This window comes from Panthera pardus, unplaced genomic scaffold (assembly GCF_024362965.1).
Source record: "Panthera pardus isolate Hobbes unplaced genomic scaffold, ASM2436296v1 HiC_scaffold_21, whole genome shotgun sequence".
Lineage (NCBI taxonomy): Eukaryota > Metazoa > Chordata > Mammalia > Carnivora > Felidae > Panthera > Panthera pardus.
Window position 1 is genome coordinate 54,085,475 of NW_026526777.1, and position 22,613 is coordinate 54,108,087.

The 22,613-nt window shown below is 38.1% G+C and overlaps 1 protein-coding gene across 4 annotated transcripts in view; it reads right to left on the reverse strand.

The window, feature by feature from the left end:
• The window catches only part of SUCO (SUN domain containing ossification factor), a 90,575-nt gene extending 69,561 nt beyond the window's left edge, over positions 1–21,014 (reverse strand). For all 4 annotated transcript variants that reach the window (XR_008424666.1, XR_008424667.1, XM_019425047.2 and 1 more), the window contains exon 1: positions 20,828–21,014. Coding sequence is in view for 2 of the 4 variants with exons in the window: in XM_019425047.2 (XP_019280592.1) it covers positions 20,828–20,889 (62 nt within the window). In the remaining 2 variants the exon portion in view is untranslated. The remainder of the gene's footprint in view (positions 1–20,827) is intronic.
• Positions 21,015–22,613: the final 1,599 nt, after the last annotated feature.

Genomic DNA, 22,613 nt, shown 5'->3' on the forward strand with positions numbered 1-22,613 from the left:
TATTTCTCTGTGCCTATTTCCTCAAAATAGTATTACCTATTTGAGGGGACTGTTATAAGGATTTGATGAGCTAGCTTAAAGCCCTTAGAACTGTGACAGCACACAGTAAACACAATATTAGGCATTATGCTTACTAAAACAAAAAATATTTTAATTCTAAGAGAATAAAAACAGGTATTTTGGGGTTGGAACATGGTTCAGTGACAATAACAAACTGATGTAGAATGTTAATTTTTACTTTTGAACTATCCCTAACATGTTCTTTCATCTCTTGCCCACAGCTGATCAGATATAAAATTATTACAAAATGTCTTTGACACTCAAAATTTATCCTATCCTCTAAGTTCTATAACCTTGAATAAATAGTTAATTAAAAAAAAAAAAAACCCTTTGGGGTACCTGAATGGCTCAGCCTGTTAAGCATCCAACTCTTGATTTCGGTTCAGGTCATGATCTTACAGTTTGTAAGTTCAAGCCCTGTGTTGGGCTGGCTCTATGCTGACAGTGCTTGGGATTCTCTCTCTCTCCCTCTCTCTGCCCCTCCCATGCTTGCTTCTCTCTCTCCCTCTCTCTCTCTGTCTCTCTCTCTCTCTCTCCCTCTCTCTCTCTCAGAATAAATAAACTTTAAAAAATTGTCAAAAAAACACTTTGGAGATTTTTTATCTATCTGCACATGATTTCTTGGTCAGTTCACTTGATTATGTTGTTAAATGGTGGGTTCTTTTTTTGTTAGGTTTATTTATTCTGAAAGAGAGAGAGGGAGAGAGAGAGAGCGTGCTCACAATGGGCTAGAGAGAGGGGGAGAGAACATCCCAAGCAGGCTCTGCACTGCCCGTGTGGAGCCCGACATGGGCTCAAATTCACCGACTGTGAGATTATGACCTGAGCCGAAGTAGATGTTTAATGGACTGAGTCACCCAGGCGCCCCTAAATGCTGGGTTCTAACCAACATGAACAGAATTACACTGAGGAATTTAAATCAGTGTGCAATTAGGCTGGCATCCTGCATATGGAAATACCTCCACACAACTGCCTTCAAAAAAATGTGTTCACTTTTATTGAAGTATTTATAAGTACAATTGTAGAACATTTTAGTTTAATACTATTCCACTACTTGATCCTCCCCACAAAAAATTGCTAGGCAAAGAACTTTTATGTGTGATGTTCCATGTGCTGTACTAATTTCTACTAAAAAGCATGGTCCATGTGCTGTACTAATTTCTTTTGACAAATGTAACATGATTACATGTGATGTTAATATTCAGGGAAGCTAGGTGAAGTGTATGTGGTTAACTCTCTGTACTACCTTTGCATATTGTCTATAAATTTAGAATAATTCCAAAATATAAGTTTCTCTTAAAAATAAGCACAATCCATGAAAGAAGTAATTGATAAACTGACCATCAAAATTAAAAACTTCTGTAAAACACACTTATGAAATGAGAAGGCAAGTTACAGACTAGGAAACAATATTTACAAAGCATATACTTGATAAAGATTTGTATCCAGTGTAAAGAACTCTCAAAACTCAATTAAGAAACAACCAAATTTTTAAAAAACAGGCAAAAGATTTTGATAGTCATATCACCAAAGGAAACCTAGGAATGGCAAATAAACACGTGAAAGATGCTTAACATCATCGTTATTCTTAGAGAAATGCAAATCAAAACCACAATGAGATACCACTACATACCTAATAAAATGGCTTAACATTTAAGAGACTGAACATACTAAGTGTTGCAAACAATATAGAAGCACTCTTATATGGTGGGAATCTAAAACGGTACAACCACTTTGGAAAACAATTTGGCACTGCCTTAAAAGTGAAACAGACCCAAATAATCCAGCCATTCCACCCTTAAGTATTCACTCAAGAGAAAGACACAAAAGGTCACAGCAGCTCTATTTGTAATAGTCAAGAACTGGGGGAAAAAAACAACCTCAAATATCCATGAACAGGTACAAAGATAAACAATTTATACTATAGACATGTAATGTAATACTATTCAGCAATAAAAAGATATTAATCTGAAACACAACATCCTGGACAACTCTCCAAATAATTATTTTCTGTGAAAGAAGTCAAACCAAAAAAAAAAGTATATAATGCATGATTCCATTTATACAATGGAATTTATATAATACAAAATATAATGCATTTATATAATACAAAAAATGCAAACTAAACTACAGCTACAGAATGCAAATCAGTGGCTGCCTGCAGGAAGGAGGCCAGAAGGCAGGGATTACAAAGGGACATGAGAAAATTCCTGAGGGTAAAGGATATGTTTGCTAAGTTGCTTTTGGTGAGAGTTTCATGGATGTATACATATACCAAAAGGTATCACATTGTCCAATTTATGTAGTATATTGTATACCAATTATGCCCCTGAAAAAGCTATTTTAAGAAGTGGAGCAGAGAGAAATAAAACAAGAATGACAAGAGATTGATCATTATTGAAGCTAGGCAACAGGTGCCTGCCTATTGCACTCCTTTCTACGATTTGATGTCTTTAAATTCCCATGAGAACAAGTTTCGGAATTCTGCCCACTTTTAAACAGGAAGAAAAAAATAATTCAATGTTGTATCTATTTGCAACATATATTATTGTAATACCTGCCTGGGTATAGTTGCCAGAATAAAATTCTTCAAAGTGGACAAAAATCATATGCATAAATTATAAGCTGTATAGAGCTCAAAAGCAAAAGAAACATTACAAATTGTTGAGCACTCCATTTTAGTTTCTTATTTACATCATTAATATGTGTACCTTTTTTTGTTCACTCTCAAAAATAGGCTGACCATATATTAATAGATTAAACATATATCCATCTATTTTAATGACAAATATTTGTTATTTGCCTATAATTTCCACAAAAGCTCTTTTAGATATGGTCTTAATGGTTATAGATTAAAAAAAAAAAAGTACCACAATACAGAAGGAATGAATGTCTGCATCCAGATGACAGTACATAGTCTTTTCTTAATGGACAGATTCAACCTGAATATGCAGTGGGTGAAGTTTTTCTTGCAGTGGGAACCTACAGTTTAATGCTGCCAGGCACTGTACTATTTTCAAGGGTATGTTACAACTATACATTTCAAAAAACAAATGTTAAGATTTAAATGTTAGGGTAAAGGAACATCAATTAACTCTTAACAAAGGGAACAGGTGGAGGACTCAGGAATTTTTTTCTGTAGGATACAGCAACTAAATTAAGCCTTGAAGCTTGTTTTACAACTGCCTAGTTTAGAAATACTGAACTAGCTACCTTTACAATTACTTTTTATAATCTTATCAAAGAAATCTAGCAAAATAATGTAATAATGAATTCCAGGACACATTAATGTGCAATAAAGAATATGCTAATATGCAAATGAGCCAAGCCTAATAATTGCAGAGGTAAGGACAAAACTAAACTGAAGTCTATTAAACTTTCAAATGAGTTCATGTCGTTTCCCTCTGAGTTATACTGAAGAAACTATATAAGCACTTAAGACTACCAATACATACCAGATATTATGTTAGATACAGAAGCTTATTAGAAAATGTTAGGTATAATTTTCAACTCATTAAAAATTTCAGTAAAGATTCATTGAGAAAACATTAAAAAAAAACAAAGTAGACAAAACTGAATTAAATTGATAAACATGTCACTAACAGATTTATTATTTATTTTAGTAAAAAGATACAATGATTATAAACATATATGCACCCAAAAATATCATTTTGTAATATATAAAACCCCCAAACCTGCATGTGGAAACAGAATAATCAAAAATTATGGTAGCCTATTTTAAATTATCTCTTACAAAATAATACACGGACAAAATCTAAGAAAACATGAGATTTACATTATATATAAGAAACAAGCTTGACCAAATATATATAACTTTATAACAAATACAAAATAAACATTCTTTTTCAAGCACACATGGGATATCTCCCAAATACTAACCATACACTAAAACTTCAAAAGAAGACTCAAATTCCAAAGGCTGAAGATCTAATAAACTATACTCTCCAACTACCCTGCAACAATTTTTGAAGTAACAAAAAGATTCCCAACAACATCCTAAGCCTGGAAACAAAAATTATGCAGCAGAATCATCCTTCCATTAAAGAGGAAACAATGAGAAACTTTAGGAAATATTATAGTGGAGGACTACTATTGGTAGGATGAGATGCAGATAAGACAAATTGGTGGGATGCAGATAAGACAACGGCAGGAAAACTTTATTTCCAAAGAAGAGCTAGTTTCAAAACAAGAGCTAATCTTTCAACTCAAAGAGATAATAATGTAAATCGGAAAAAAAAAAATTACAAAAAAAAAAAGAAAGAAAGAAGGCTATAAGGACAGAAATCAATGAAATAAAGACCAAAGGCAAAGATTAAGAAAAACAAAACTTAGTTCTTTGAAGAAAATGTTAGAAAGATGAATTTCTGGCAAAACCAATCAAGGAGAGTTGGTGATGTGAATTAACATGGCACAAAAACATGAAATACCACAGACAAAACAGATTTTTTAAACTGTAAAATATTACAAACTATATAAATACCTATATATTTTAAAATTTACAAGAAATAGATATTTCTAGAAAAACAGCAAAATTGGCACAAAGTAATAATTGTAATAAACTAATGATAATTAAGGAAATTTGAGTGGATAAACCAATACTGCACATAGGAAAGGGAAAAATCCCAACCCAGGGTTGTTTTCTTTTTTTTTTTTTTTTCACTTTTTATTTGGAAATAATTTCAAGGCTTCCAAAGAATTGTCAGCACAGTACAAAGAACATCCACAAACTCATTACCCATATCAAACTATTGGTAACATTTTGCCCCATTTCTTCCATCATTTGTCACTTGCTCATGGCATACTCTCACAACCTCCTTCCCACACTCTCCTTTCTTTCTCTCCATGTAATTTATCTCTAAATACCTTAGTATGTATTTCCACAGAATAAGGATATTCTCTTACATAAACACAGTGCAGTTGTTAATTTCAACAAATGTTACATTGACATAATACTTTAACCTATCATCCATATTTGCAATTGTGTCAATTAATCTAATAATGTCCTTATAGCATTTCCCCTGTATTACACCGAAGTACAGAATTGAGTCTAGGATCATGTCCTGCACTTATCATGTGTCTTCAGAGTCTCCTTTACCCTGGAATAGTTCTTGGCCTTTACCTTATGTGGCACTGACATTTTTGATGAACACAATCCTTTTATTTTTAAATAATAGGGTCCTTATTTGAGGTTTGTCTGATGTTTCTTCATGACCAGATTCAGGTTATGTATTCCAGGCCAGAATCCTCCATAATAAGTGATGTTGTGTCTTTCCAGAAGCATACGATACCCATCTGTTTCAGCACTTGCAATTCCACTTTTAGGTACTTCAAGAGAAATGAAAACTACATCCACAAAAAGCATTATACAAAAATGTCCCCAGTAGCTTTTATTTCTAATAGCCAAAAACTGGAATCAGCCCAGATGTCCAAAAGCAGTGAAATAAACAAACTGTAGTATATTAATACAATGCACTCCTAATAAAAATCTAAGAGTTACTGATTAATGAAACAACATGGATAAATCTTGGAAACATTATGCTTGCTGAGTGAAAGAAGCCAGACACAAGAACATACTGTGTAACTCCATGTAGATGAAGTTCCAGAATTAGCAAAACTAATCCACAGTGACAGAAATCAAATCACTGGTTGCTTCAGCTGATTCGCTAGAAAAGGACATGGAGAACATTCTGAGGTGACACAAATGTTCTACATTTTGATGGGGTGCGAGTTACACTAATATCTGGATTTGTCAAAACTGATCCAACTATATACAGAGTTAATATATGTGCATTTCACTATAAATTATGTGAATTTCACATAATATATGTGCATTTCAATGTAAATTATCTTAACTTAAAAATTTAAGAAACAGGGGCACTTGGGTGGCTCAGTTGGTTAAGTGTCTGACTCTTGATTTCAGCTCAAGTCATGAGCCCACACTTCATGAGTTTGAGCCCTGCATTAGGCTCCATGCTCACAGTGTGGAGCCTGCTTGGGATTCTCTCCCTCTCTCTCTGCCCCTCCTTAGCTCACACACAAGTGTGCTCTCTCTCTCTCTCTCAATACCCTTTTTTTAAAAATTTAAGAAACAAAAAAGTCTGTATTTTCCTCCCAGCAAAAACCAAACAGAAAATAAGTTATTAGCAAGAACAAATATTATAAAACAATTTAGAAATTAACTGAAGAAAATACACAATCATTTACAGATAAAAATGTTTAACTCTAGTAATGATCATAAATACATGAGGATCCAATATGTTCATAAATGGAATGCTGGGGACAGCAATGTAAAGATAGTAATTCATCACTCAAATATGACTCCTATCAAAATACGTGAGGATCCTATTGCTCTAAATATGATATGGAAAACAACTGGCCCAAGAATAACTAAATTAACAAAAAAAGCAAAGACATGTGGTTCACCCTGCCAGATAATTAAATTTATTACAAAACCACTTTAATTAGACTACAGTACTAGGATAACAAAAGACAGGCAACTGGAACAGAATACTCCTAAATGCATTTGTTGATATATAGTCTCTCTTTAGAAGTCTACACACAAAATGCACAATGAATGAATGGTAACAGGCTTTCCTGAGGACATCTGCCACAACATTAACTACTTAGAATTCATTTTAATGATGACTCTAAGAACTAAAGCAAGTAAAAATAAAAGTGTTAAAGGACAAGTAGAAAAAAGAATGAGATTAACAGCATCATACCATACCATTTGGTATCATACCATACCAAAATCTGTGTGAATTTTATAATATACAAGCAAAACAAGACTATTTTGGAAGAAAACATATCAAATACATGAAGGCTGACTGGAAAGACATCATATATACTCTAAGGTAAATGGCTAAAATGGGGGGAAAGAGGAATGAAACTGAAGGAGTAATCATGTAAAATAGAGTAAAAAAGGGATCCATGCAGAACTCTGTATAAACAGAGTATAAGCAATCCAATCCTAAGCACCTGATGTCTCGAGAAAAAACTCATGCATTTGTTTATTTATTTATGAGAGCGTGTATGCATGAATGGGGCAGGCGAGGGGCAGGAGAGGGAGGGAGGGAGGAAGAGAGAGAGACAGAGAGAGAGAGAGAGAGAGAGAGAGAGAGAGAGAGAGAGAGAGAGAGAGAATCTTAAGCAGGCTCCACACTCAGTGCAGAGACTGATGTGGGGCTCAATGTCACGATCCTGGAATCATGACCTGAGCCAAAATCAAGAGTCAGATACTCAAGTGACTGAGCCACGCAAGCATCCCTGGGTTTTGTTTTGTTTTGTTGTTTGTTCAGACTTTTAGGTGAAAGTAGTAGTCTAATTTTTACAAATAAAGAAGCTAAAGCTCAGCAGTTAAGCTGCCCAAAGTTATTCAATTTGTCACTGCAAATCTCGATTTCTCCCTCTCCAAAGCCTATCATCTTTCTTTATTGCTGTATTTCATATTTCATATTCTCTGGTCAACAGATAAAAGAAAAGTGAGATAACAATCTATTCACTCAACAATTGATGGTATTAGTCAAGGTCAGTTATAGCATAACAAAAATATAAGAACTATCCCAAAAGAGGAATAATGTTTACTTCTCTTGCCAACAGGAGATAAATATGAAGTTTTGCAGCACAGTGACTAGGACATGGACTTAAGAGTCAAGATCCCCAAGTGTTATTCCCAGGTCCTCCATTTATTAGTTGTATGTTCTTTGGCAAATTATACAACCTGCGTGCCTCAATACTGATACTCTAAAATGGAGTTATTACGAGGAAAATTAAATGATGCATGTGCTATGCTTAGCCTGGCATAAAATATGCACTCAAATGTTAGCTACTGTTATCAGCTATTGTGCTCCTGTCCTATCTATCTTCTTTTACTTATCAAATTCCAGAGTCGTTTATACTTGTAGTCTCAATTTCTTTACCTTCTACTTAGCCCTCGGCCAGGTGAATTCTAGTTTCTGCCTTCATTAAACTACTGAAATGAATATGGTAGCAGCAGAATTTACCTTTTTTGATTTCTCTGCTGCTTCCATTGAAACCCTCTTCTCCTCTGGTTTGTCAAATTACACATGTCTGCTTCTCATCCCTCTCTGAAGACTGCTGATATGCTGCTTCTGCTGACTACAGATTAAAGTCTGGTGCTTCCAGGGTTCCGTTCTCACTCTTCCCTTTATACTCTACTTCATTTCTAGGGATATTGCATTTACTCTCATAGTTTTTGGCTAATGGCTACTTTTATCTTGAGCCCTTATTATCTTCTTCAAACTGGTCCTTTTCTTAAAAACCCTTCAATGATGCCTATATTAATGTTGCAAAAAAATTAACTTCATTTAAAAATTGAATCTCTCTCCCTTCATGTTCCAAGACATCTCCAAAACAACTAAATCCAAACTTGAACACAAAAATCTTCCTCTTCCAAATCTCCAATTCATATATCCTTAATTTCATCATGTGATACTGCTATCCACCCAGTTCTCAAGTTAGGAACCTGAAAAACAGGGGTGCCTGGGTGGCTCAGTCGACTTGAGCATCTGACCTTTGATTTCAGCTCAGGTTATGATCTTGCAGTCGTGGCAATGAGCCCCACACCAGGCTCTGTGCTGAATTTGGAGCTTGTTTGGGATTCTCTCACTCTCTCTGCCCCTCTCCTACTCATGTGCACTCTCTCTCTCTCAAAATAAATAAACATTAAAAAAAAAAAAAACCTGAAAAACATCTATACTACTCCTTTTCCTTCACCCTGACTCCACTATCTCCAGTTAATTTTACCTCAAATTTCTATAATCCATTCCTCCATCCGTTATGACTGCCTTTAGCTCAAGCCCTCATGTCTTACTTAGAGCAACCTCCTAACAGAGTTCCCTAACTCCGATCTTACCACCTCTGCAAATCAACCCTTCAGAATGCCAAGAACCTAACACTAAGTTGTCAGACTACTGTTCTCCTGCTTAAGATCTTTTATTGACTCTCCATGACAAAATTCAAGCTTCCCTGCTTATTTTTAAATATCTAAAATTCTTCTATTGCTTAAGTCTTCAGCTTCATACTTTCTGCCACTCCTTGCCTCCCACATCATGCTTCAGTGATACAGAACTACTAGTAGTTGTTCCTTGAACACATGCCATGCTGCCTCATGCTTCCAAGTCTCTGGCTCATGCTGCTCCCTCTTCTAATACTGTTCAGCCCCTTCGCCCACTCCTCACCATCCAAAACCCGACTTAATTCTTATTCTCTTTTCTGGGGGCAGGAACAAGTTAGGGATTGGGACACGTTCGTGCCTTCGTCAATCTAGGGTTTGGCCACAACCCTTTGGCATATCTCTGTCTGAGCACTTTCTACAGCCCTGAATTGAAATTAACTGTTTACATTTCTATTCGTCACATGACACTGAGCACCTCAGGACAGAGAACTTACTGCCTTGTTCTCAGCACAGCAATCTACTGAGCTCTTCCTTTGACCGTGGATTGGAACAGCTTTTGATAAGAGCTTAGAAAAGGGAGAGAGCCCAGTAATCACAGAATTTATGGTGAAAGAAAAAACAGAACTGGGCAATGAAGAATTGCTTCTTAAATACAGAAGTATGTATTTAATCCCTAGTATGAAAACATAGTGCCAGCCATTCAATTATGGCAGTGTGGTTAAAGTAATGCCCTGCCCACATCCTCCTTCACAAACAAACCAAAAAGGCATTCCAGGAAAGATACCTATGAAACAAATAGGTGGGAAAGTAGAACTTAACTTTCAGGCAACAGTGAAAATTGTGGTTTTTGGACATTACTGCCCGGAAATTTGAAATTCTAAATACAGGGAGACTTGTGGGCAATGGGTAAATATTATAGAAGCCATTTTGATCAGAATCCAAAAAGACCAAAAGATCACTGGGCCTCCAGTGCTTTTGCTTAATAAGCCTCCTACTTTCTTTCAATTACAACGTATTAAAAGACAGATATTCTTCTTAATCTGTTATCAGCTTGGGAGTTCTTTTAAGGTTGCTTCTCTTCTGCTAGGTCTACCTGCTGATAGGAAGAAGTCAAACTGTGTGTGCCCCTTTCTCCTCCCAATTTTTATTCTATTTGGCTACCGCAGCAATCTCCAATCATATCACATGGAACTATAGAGCTTAGCTGAAGAAAACTCTATGTTTGCTTCTCATCAAACCTTTGAATTTCAAAAGTTCTGATCTTTAATCTTCATTCTGATGTAGGATTGGTCTTGTATTCTCTTAGCTTAATTATCCCATGTATCAAAATCTATTAGAGGACTGTTTCACTAAAATTGCCTGTACTTTCATGGATCCAGCATGGGATAGCACTTATTAAACAATATAGTATGTCCTCTTTTTACATCTTAACATACCATTAGAAATTCAGCCAATGCAACTGTCCTCAAAGCTGCTGAAAATAATCATATACTAAACGTACTTGATAATGATATATTTTAAGAAACTTTCATCGGGTATGTATTTAGCCTATAAAACCAAGTCACAATACCTTTGCTACCTTAATTTTCAACTCAAAACTACAAAGACAGTTGCCACAGAAATTACTACAAAGCTAACAGGTCAGCCACGCTATAACAGAAAGCCTATCTAAGAACAGTGAAAAATAAAACTACAAAAGTAGATTTGGGTCAGACTTCAGGCCTTTCATGTAAGGGTTAACATTTCAATGTTTTACTCTTCAGGAAAACGGGAGCCTTTGAAAGATGTTTTAGCAAGAGACTAACATAATCAAAGTTGTGTGTTAGTAAGATGAATCTAGTGGCTCTGTGTAGAATGGGGTGAAGCATACAAGCATGAGACTACTCTAGCCTATCTCCCTGGCTGCCAAACAAACGCGTTGAGAACTCACGCCTACCACCTCTCCAAATGTCTTTTATTTTCACTCCCATAAACTTTTACCAATTACTTCCCTCTTTTGAAAACAAGACCCTTTTCTTAGTTTTCAAGCTTTTCAGCCTTATCTGAGACATTTTATATTGCTGACCACTCGAATGACCTCCTTAAATCTCTTTCCATCTTTCATTTCAAAGTAAAGCTCTAAAGAGAAAGGAGGAGCTTTACTTTGCTTGGCAGTTTTCTTTATTCTAAGTATCTGCAGAACTCCATGTTTAGTCAACTGTGCTGTTTCAAAAATGATCCCCTCTATGAGGACAGCTCCAGCCCAAACCTTATCTGCACTCAAGTCTACATTTTTAAGTGCCTATACAATGTCTCCACTTGGATTATTCCACTCTGTCTCAATAGTTCCTTCTCCTATCAAATCTTTTGCAACTCTTCCATTTCTTTTTGACCATGTCCAATTATTCTCGTTGCCCCAGTTAAAAAAAATAAATAAATAACTTTTCTTCTCTCTTTGAATTTTATTGCACAGATTTGTAATTTGAGATCCTAGCATTTATTCTCTCAACTACAGTATGCTCTAAGAAAGCAGCTACTTTGTATTATCCACCAGAATCCTGCACAGAACTCACCACATAGAAGCCTCAGTAAACTTATCTCTTGACACTAAGGATGAAAGAAAGGGGGTACTGAAGAACAAGAGCTTGTTAGAGGCAAACTAAAACCCAGTTCTCTTCTGAATCCTAGACCAATGCTATTTCTACTAAACTGCACTGCCAATGGCCAATCTACCACCAAACCAGATGATTTACTTTCTCAAAAATTCTGCTCAATGCACCCTCTTCGTTTTTACTACCAAGTCCTTGTTGTGACAAACTTCAATTACTCTAACTGCTTGTTTTCGGTATTCATCCCTCCAACTCACTCTTCTCTGAAATATATCTAGCACAATGATGTCGAAATACCATTCTTGGAACTCCATTTCTCTTGCTGAATCTTTAGTGTCAAACTCCTTGGGTTGGCTTGTAAAACCTATCACAATCTCCGAAATATAGCTTTTAGTTTCTACTCAGGTTTGTCTGCTTACTATCATGCCCACCTATATCAAGTACATTATCTCATTTATTCTCTTTCTCCTTGACAATTAAGTAGTATCTACCCACAACACACACACACACACACACACACACACGGAAAAGACCATAATTCATATTAGCAGCACGAGTACTTCTTATTTCAGTTCATGAACCACCTACATTTGACAGAAGCAAAGTTTATGAGCCACACATCATATTCTCTTAAACCCAACTCAAGTCTTTCCTGACAACTCCAGGCCTAATTTTTCCCTTCTTTAAGCACCAACCGAACAATTCAGCTTTATGTATTGTTCGCAAATGTTCAAATCAGATATCTCAGAATGTTAAAAGTACAAAACAATCTCGGAATTCATCTAATCTAGCAATAATGACTGGAATGAACAAAAATATCCCAAACCTACTGAGACAGAATCCCCAAGGTAAGAATCCTAGGCATGTGTATTTTTTTTAAGCTTCATGAATAATTCTAATGTCCATTCCTAGTTGAGGCAATCCAGTCAGCCCATTTTCAGATAAGAAAACTAACACACAAAGAAAAGGTAGAGAAACTTACTTAAGTCCATCTACCAGACTACCTGCAGCACAGTGTAGTGGTAAAAACACAGGCTCAGACTCCGCCTACTCAGGCTTTGGCTCATTGCTTAAGAGCTGTGAGAACTTGGGCAAGTTGGTTAACTTTTTTGTGCCTCTCTTTCTTCATGTTTAAAATGGCGTGTCTATCTTAAAAGAGTTGTAATAAGGATAAAATAAGTTAGTGGATATTAAACACTTAGAACAGAAATAAACACCCAAAAAAGACTATTAATAATGCAAAAAAGTATTACAACTGAGGTCTAAGTTAGTTTTATTCCCTCTCCACTACACTAGTATGTATGTATGTATGTGTATTTTGACAACTAGCTTGTAAACTCCCGAGGGCAGAGCTCAGGTCTCCTGCCTCTTCAGTATTCCCCACCACACCATATACACTGTTGGTAACCAAATAACACTTTGAATGAATTTATGGATTCCTATTTCTGAACCCTGACACCTCTGCCCTTCTAACTGTACCAAAGCACCCAGACAGAATGAATAATAAGAACTCCTATAACAGTGCTTACTATGAGCAAGCCACTGTTTTAAGCACTTTACATATTTTCTCCTGTTAGATTACAAATATCCTATAACAAGAAATACAAAACTAGCTTATTACCTATGAGCCATAAAACATTTCTATGTAAAGTATAAAGTTACTTCTATGTAAAGTATAAAACCATTTTAACCATGATTCATTACAAAATAAAGTCCTAAAATAAAATCAAACTTTCTTTCAAAAGAATTTGCATTTATGAAGTAAGTTTATCCCAAGGGATTAACATTCTGATACTGCAAACACTCAAAAGTAATTTCTCATTTCTCTGTAACATGAACAATTTTATTTTTTGAAACTACTTTAAAATATGGCCTTGAAAAACAAAACAAATAACATACAATTGGCACTAAAGTGTAATCTGCAATGTATTATGTTTCAAATAAAGAGTTCCAGTTATGTATAAACTACTGAAGTGTCCCATACATGTTTCTACTTGAAGAAGGCTTGAAAGAATAAAGCACTAAAATTTTTTATAAAATGTTCTCTCCCCTTTCATTACGTGCACTAGAATGTTAGCTCTATGTATTGACCTATTTCTCTATTCAGACAGTTAAAAAGGGGAAAGAATAATTTAGGAGTTCATGAACAATGGAAAAATGAAATAACCAATGTCCAAAGATAAGTTAGGTGTATCTTTTGCTTGTTTTCACTGCCAGCCAACTCAACTACCTGCATCCATTCCAATATATCCTCAAATATTTAACAATCTAAAGAAGTTGTTATAAAATGCATCCATCTCTTTTAAAACTAATTCAAAGGATATTATAAATAAAGTATTTGCCATTTTTTATCGGACACAAGTGTTGGAGTTTTACACAAAGGTGTTGTGCCTCCCTGTCACATCTTCTTTCACAGATTTTTTCCCTTAGGCAATCTGGATTCCTCTAAAAACTTGTCTGAAAAGATCTGACACTGCTTTTAATAACCCAATACCTCTTTTAAGTGCCAGACACTTTCTTTGGAATGTATATCCCAGAGCAAAGATAAACTTTACTTCCCAAAGTTTACCACAAGAGAGACTTATTTAAAAATTGAGATACAGCTGGCATATCATATTATGTTTGCTTCAGGTATACAATATAGTAAGTGATTCAATATTTGTATAGACTGTGATATGATCATCACAAAGTACACCCACAAAACACAGTTACAATTTTGTGTGTGTGTGTGTGATAACTTTTAAGACCTATTCTCTTAGCAGCTTTAGGATATAGAGTATCATTACCTAGAGTCACAAGCAAGAAAGACTATTACAAAAAAATGTCATCAAATGATTTAAACGGAGTTTTTATTATTTATTTTGAATATTTATTATTTTATTCAGAAAAGACTTATGGTCTTAAAAAAAGTTACAGAAACAAAACAAAGAAAATAATTTCTCTAGATGAAAGACAGAGTTGTGATTTTCAAGGGTATTTGTAATCATTATCCTAAAAATGATAAAACTGATTATATATTTTTCTTGTTTCTTGTATTTCTGCTCACTTATGCATATTAACAAATGAGCAAGAAACCAGCAAAATTATCAGAGAAAAAGCAAGATAAGAGGTACAGAAAATCACAAACCAAGAAATATCACCTCTAAAGTCTATGGAAACTGGATGACACACTCAGAAATATTTCTACTAAGTCCAAAAAAGCCACCGAAACAGACAACCTTGATTTAAATATTTATCAAGTCTCTCCAGTGTGACTGCCACATTAGGGATCCCAGTCTCCACAGTCTGTCACGTCCAATCTACTCTATCTCCACAGCGATCTAATTAAAAGATCAATCTGACCTCCTGCTCTTGTTTAAATTACTACACTGGCTCATCCTCTTAGCCAGTTTAACAGTAAGTTCATCTACACAATAATCAAATCCCACCAAAACCTGGCCTAGCTTCCCTTCCCATCTGGCCCCACATATACTGTAGGAATCTTCCCTCTGCCTGAAACAAAATACTCCCATCTTGAACTATCCATCTCGCAAACCATTTTTACAGGTGAACTGAGACTCACAGAAATAACTTGTCCAACGACATACAGCTGGTGATAGAACCATATCTAGAATACAAATTCTACCCTTGGTGTTCCTAAAGACCTTTGTAACTATTTTTTGTAACTATTATATATGTTAGATGCATGTTAAAATGTCAGATTTTTCTCATTAGCACTAAATATGAACTTCTCCAAGAAGATCATATTGGGTGCAAGAATAGATTTTTTTTTTTTTTTTTTTTTTAGTCTTAAAAATAAATCAGGGGTGCCTAGGTGGCTCAGTTGGTTAAGTGTCTGACTCTTGAATTTGGTTCAGGTCATGACCCCCCAGGGTTGTGGGATCGAGCCCTGTGTTCTGCTCTGTGCTGAGCATGGAGCCTGCTTAAGATTCTTTCTTTCTCTCTCTCTCTCTCTCTCTCTCTCTCTCTCTCTCTCCACCCCCCCCCCCCGTGCCCCTCTCCCTTGCTCACACACACTCTCTCTCTAAAATAATAAGTAAAATAAAATAAAATAAAATAAACCATTCTGGTAAGGGATGTTGATTAATGGAAGAGGCTATGCATGGGTGGGGACAGAGTATATAGGAAATCTCTGTAACTTCTACTCAATTTCAATTTTGCTGTGAACATAAAATGGTTCTATAAAATAGTGGTTTTTTTAATTAATCAAGATTTACTAAGTTTAATATAAGGATTCAACTTGTTCTGAAGGTCAGCTGGTCACACGTCAATAACAGCAAGGATTATGTAGTCAGAAACCTAAGGAAAAAACAGAAGTTCCACAAACAGTGGGGTTTACTTCCAACACACTGCGATGCACTGGTGTTTACATGTGCCCAATTAAGTACAGGTAGGGATTATATTATTTAGTTTTAACTAAACTGACTCTCACAACATGGAGAAGTAGCTTTAAAAAAATTCCTGCAAAGACTGCAACGATAATAACTACACAAGTACAAGCCAACAAATTGCAGGGCTAAGACTCTTAGCTAGTACAAGCTATTCTTCAACCACATCACAATGTAAAATAATCTAGTCAGTCAATCACAACGCTCTGACCAGAAATTATTACTTGAGAATAAAAAAGTACTATTAACAGAAAGTATTAAGATTGTTCATTTTTCTCATCTTTTTTAAACATCTAGTTTATGTAACATTAGTATTCTATTATACTAATATCATACTGGCACACGCATATAACTTATAAACATTCAAGCACATATTAAAGGTGCATGCACAAGGTTTCACTGGGAGAGGGGCACACTAAAAAATTTTTGAATATCCACTGCTTAAAGCACAGATTAAATCTTTTTCCCCTATAGGACAATGATCAATCTTCAGTTTGCCAGGCCCAGTATATTAGGCTGCAAGATGCCTCCCAGAGATATTCCAGTCCTAATCCCTGAATATGTTACTTTACGTGCTAAAATAGTCTTTGCAGATGTGATTAAATTAAGGATTTTGAGATGGGGATATAATCCTGGATTGTCTGGGTGGACCCAATGTAATCACAAAAATGCTTGAAAAAGGAAGCAGGAGGATCAGTCCACAACATATGTGAGGACGGAAGCTAGAGGTTAGGATGATATGAGGAAGGAGTCATAGAACACAGGTAGCCCTGGAAGCTGAAAAGGTTCAAGAAACAGATTCTTTTCTTTTCTTTTTAATTTTTTTTATTCTTTATTTTTGAGAGAGAGAGACAGAGAGACAGTGCGAGCAGGGGAAGAACAGAGAGAGAGGGAGACACAGAATCTGAAGCAGGCTCCAGGCTCTGAGCTGTCAGCACAGAGCCCAACACAGGCCTCAAACTCACAGTGAGATCATGACCTGAACCGAAGTCGGACGCTTAACCCACTGAACCACCCAGGCGCCCCAAGAAACAGATTCTTTATCTCAAAGACTTCAGAAGGAACCAACTCTGTTGACACCTTGACTTAAGCCCAGTTAAGACTTATTTTGGACTTCTGGGGTGCCTGGGTGGCTCAGTCAGTTGAGCGTCTGACCTCAGCTCAGGTCATGATCTAGCGGTCCATAATTTCGAGCCCCGCGTTGGGTTCTGTGCTGACAGTTCGGAACCTGGAGCCTGCTTTGGATTCTGTGTCTCCCTCTCTCTCTTCCCCTACCCCACTCATATTCTCTCTCTCTCTCTCTGTCAAAAATGAATAAACATTAAAAAAAATTTTTAATATTAAAAAAAAGACTTAATTTGGACTTCTAACCCCAGAACTGTAAGATTATAAATGTATGCTGTTTTAAGGCACTAAATTTTTGACAACTTGTCACAGCAGCAGTAGGAAATCATACAGGGAATTCCTGGGACATAGGACTTTGAGAAAACCAGGATTAAGTTGGTTACCCTATTTTGAGGTTTTCAATGCCCATAACAATGTATGATACATAATGAACATGAGAAAAATCTTTGTTGAATATTTTATGATGAAATATATAGATAATATACCCTTACTATTTTATAAAGATCTGTCATACATATGATCTCATTTCATCCTTCTAACAATCCCATGAGGCGTGAATGAATTATTTTCCTACTTTTAGGATATACGAATTAAGGTTCTAATAAATTACATACAATGTGTAAGGACACATATCTAGTAAGCAATGGAGCCATACCTGGAATACAGGCCTTCTGACCTTTGACAACAGTCAGGATCCTCTACCGCGAGTCAGGCTGCCTGGATTCCAATCTAAGCTCCTAAACTTTGCCAAATTACTTAACTTTCCTACTTCCTTAACTATAAAATGAAAAATGAGGTTTACAATAATACTTACCTCATAGGGTTGCTGTGAAGAGTGAATGTGCTAAAATGTGTAAAGTACACATCATAAACTAGACACAGAGATAGATGACAATAAATATCAGCTATCATTATAACTCTGTACTGCAGGTACAGTACATTTATACCTAAAATACTCTGTAGTACTTGATAAAGAACCACATAATATATGCAAAAGTAAAAAAGCAACCAGAATGAATGGTAAGATGGAAGGATGGGTTTCGTATGAAAGTACTCTAAGGTTAGGACTCCAGGCTGAAAAGACAAAAGGAGAAGGGCGACATAATCGAGACCTATAAAAATGTGAGAGTATAAACAAGGAGATAACAAAATTCAGTTATACTGGAGAAGGGAGGAGAACCTTAGAAACTAGAGTACTGTAGTATGAGCACACAGCATTCATAAATTACAAAACGATACAATGTAAAAAAGAAACGAATCACAGAATTTGAGACAATTTATGAATGACAAAGAAGACAAAAATGGCTACTAAGAGGAGCTTAACTCTTCTGTAAACATCTGTTGAACACCACAATGGCTTACCATATCTATTACTGGTAAAGGGGGAATAGAGATGTTGGGAAATGACATACAGACCACATGGTAGCAAGAATTAGACCTTCAGTTGAATCAGTGCAATAATTTCAATATTTCATTATGTCTCAAAGACATAACATACCCTCTGCCCATCGCTACCATGTACCATTGCTCTTCTCCAATCGCATCATCACCCTACCAAGAAAATCTCAAGTCTAAATGCCCTCTTTTCAATGCCCTTTTAATGGCTTCAGTAAAGAATAATTAAAATATCCCTAAATTTGGCAGTCCAAACTAATCTCAAAATATACTACCTCAATTGTTTCTTAACCTAAAGTTTCTTAAACTTTTCACTCTTTATTGAAACCCTCAACATCTATTCTTCACTGTGAGAGTCAACACACTTTACAGAACTTTATGACTACTACTTTCAATACTAAGCTGACTGATTTTTTCCCCCCTGACAGATCATGATATTCTCAGTACTGCTAATGAATAAAGCTGAGAAACCATACTTAAGTAAGCCTAAACAAAAGATAGCCAGAAGTTACACCAAGTAACAGAAGCATGGTTAATTTAAATACACAAGCGACTTTAGAAAATACATTGTAATGTTTGATCTCATCTCTACCATCCATTAAAATTGAAGGAAAAAAAAATCATGTTTAAGGATACAAACTTGCAACTAATAGATAACTAAGTCCTGAAGATTTGGTGTGGGATATAGTGCATGTAGACAATGATATTGTATGACAATCATTAAACTTACTCTGAGACTAGGTCTTAACTACTCTGACCACAAAAAAGAAATGATCATTTTACAGGACAGGATAAATGTAGTAACTATCACTACAATGGCAATCAAATGACAATATACAAACGTACACCTTTACACAATGCTACATGTCAAATATGTTTCAATTTAAAAAAAATCAGAGATACTGATACATTTTTAAACTTGAATGAAAAGCATACCCTTTGTCCTAGGAGCCTTTTCAGAAAGTGCTGGCGAAGAATAACATGGTATAAAGATGGGCAAAATCAAGGACAAAGAGGAAAGAAACGACGTATAACCCATACACTACCAAGCAGCCCCCAGGAAAAGGTGGATAGGAGCAAAAGGGCTTGGTATCTCACCTGCAAATTTAAACTTAAAATGCGGTGAGTGGACTCATCTCCTGCGTGCACTTCTTCATACCCAACATGATACTAACAAGCAGAAAGAGGGAAGGACAGTGCTCCTGTTAAAAGGGTTTGGAATTAAAGTCAAAAGGCCAAATGTTTTATTCTGTAAAACTTCTATCAATCTTCCAATCAAAATTCCTCAGCCAGGCAAGGGCTTTCCTTTTCCCCTTATTTGTTTTTTGATGTGAGCAACAACTCTCCAACTTCAGAATCTTTGGAATCCACTGGGCACCGGTAAAAATGAAGACATTGTTGGTGTTTTCCAGAAATAAACAACACAAGGAACTTAGTTTATCTCGACTTTAATATAATAAACAGCAAACCACTGACTGAAGAAGCATCTTTCCAGTCAGCTAACGTCACACATCTCTGAAGAAATTCCGTCGGAGGGGGGAAATGTCTTTTCCCAGTACGATGACAGCAACCCTTTTACTGACACGCTCTTCGCGCCTCAAAGACGCCCCAATACGCCAAGGATCAACAGAAACTCCACAAACTTCAGGAACAAAGCACCCTTCCCGCCTTCAAAACACAGGGCTTATCGTCCCATTACGAGGGGACATCAGCAGAAACTGCTGTACACACGACACCTAAGACACTCTACTGAACCAACGGCTTTCCATCATCTACCTCTTGACAAAGTGCTTCATAATGTCCCCCAAAGTTTCCAGAACAGCAGCCCGAAGTGCACCCGAGGCCAAAGACAGCAAGAAACGGCCCAAACTACTGCTTGTACATTACTCTCACCCTCGTGACAATCACGTTGTTTTAAAATCGCTCGTCGGGAACACACCACATCCGACACGCTTTCTGCCCTTCTCACACTACGAAGGCGAGTGGCTGGCAGGAAAGCCGAGCAACTTACCTGGCGTCTGTCTGAGAACTGCCCAAACGCCCCACCGTCTCCCAGCGGCACCGTCACTGAGTACAAAGGCACTCAGGTGGTCCATTCTGCTCAGGCACCTTTCTCCCCCACTTTGCACATTCTAAAACACACCGTGAACATCTCCCAGAGCACAGCCAGGCCGGCCAGCGGGAGAGTCGCGAAGTAATCCGTGTGTCGCTCCGTAAGGGCCTTGGAGACCCGCACCCTAACAGCCAAGACGATTGGGGGGGAGGGGGGGGTGTGACCCGGGCTGCTCCCCTCGCCCCTCACGGGAAACTCCCATCTCGTCGCGGCAACTCACCAGATCAGGGAGCACAGAGACAGGCAGGAGACCAGGGCCAAGGCCCGCCGGTACTTCTTCATCTTCTCCTCCTTCTTCCCCCTGCCAGAAGGCGGCACATCCTCCCGGCAGCCGCCACTGCCGAGGCCAAGATGGAGGAGCCGGAGCAGGAGCGCGAGGATGGGACCGAGAGTCCTTAGGGCTGCGGCGCTCGGGGAGCGGCTCCTCAGCGGCTCGCGTACTGGCCGCCCTCTCCGAGGGGCCCACGGCGGCGCCGACAGGGGCGCTTCACAGGAGGACTCCTGGGACCGCCGCTGCTGCCGCAGCCGCCGGCTCGTCCGCGCCCGCCTCCTGCAGCCGCCGCCGCCGCCACTGCCGCCCCATATCCCCCCCGCCCGCCCCGGCTCTCCCCCCGTGCTGCCGGCGACCAACGGCCGCAGCGTACTCGTCTCCCAACAGCCAATCGCCGGCGGGGCCGCGCCACCTCACACACCGCTGAGCTGGAAGAAGACGCGTCACCCACGTCCCGCGGCGCTCGCGCCCCCACCAGCCTCCGCGCGGGCCACGCCCCCTCCGACGTCTCAGGCGGAGCAGCCGGAGCGGGGAGGGCACACAGCGCGAGAGCCGGTGTTGCCGCCGCCCCGCCCACCTCAAAGTCCGCGCGGTCAGTGGCTCACATTCAGGAAGTCGGGGAGGACCCTCGTGACCCTCAGCTGTCTTTTTCGCCTTGGTCCGCCCCTTCGCCCAGGGCGTGCCGAGTCCGCGCAAGGCGCCTTGGGAGTTGTAGTTTGTCCTCTGGAACGCTCCTTTCCCATTCTCTAGTCCTCATAGAATCACAGTTTTGATGGAGAGGTCTATAGTTTCACTTCTCACCGCCAGAATGACCAGCTTTGGAATTGTTACACTCAGTTTTCCTCTTTTGAGCACAGTTCGTGGGATGGCCTAGAATGACGGAGGGGAAAAAAAGCTATACTAATAAAATTTAAAAGGTGTTTTCCCGGTGTCGATGGGCCCAGCCCATCGAGTTAGGTGCTGATTGGTAGGAAGAAAGGGGTGTGCCCAGATCCCCTCTCACCTGATTGGTTGGGCGGAAAGTCTCTCGCTTCTTCTATGCCTCAGGGAAATTTCACCGTCCTGGATTCCTCTTTTGGGGCCGGTGGGGTTGGTATGCATTCTGTTGGATTCGTGCTTCGGGTGCACAACGAAGGAGCCTGAAAGGAAAACTTGGGCTCCTGTTGAGGGAGTTGGAATTCACCGAAAGCGAGGAAGGCGGTCACGTACACACGCGTATTGCTACTGTGCGGAGCAAAAAAGTGTCTGGTTCTCAATCTTTAGTAAGGAGCAGTGTGGCCACCCTGGATTTTTATGCCACTGGGGTCCCTAAAGATCTCTCGGTAGCTGGTTTCTGCCTGAAACTCCAAAATGCTTGACCGCCTTTCGTCTCAAGACCCTCTTGTAGCTCTCTTCTCTTACATGGCAGAGAGTATAGAGGAAGAGGTATTAGCTTCTGCAAAGGGGAGAAGACGATGTTTGGCCGCTGGCCTAATGTGTTCCTTCATCTCTCAGGTGATATATTCCTTTCAGACTGACACTGACAGGAAGTTAGTCTCTACTGAGGGATACTTCTTTTATTAGATAAAGACATAAAAGTATAACTTAGTAGTGTTTTCCTTTTTATTGTTTTGGCTGTCAGAAGACTCAAAACTGTTTTCCCCAGAAAGCACCCAGACAAATGCTCTGTCTGTGCTGTGGATCATGGCATAAGGTTTAGTGTAAAAAAAAAATGTTTGAAGCAGATATTACTTTT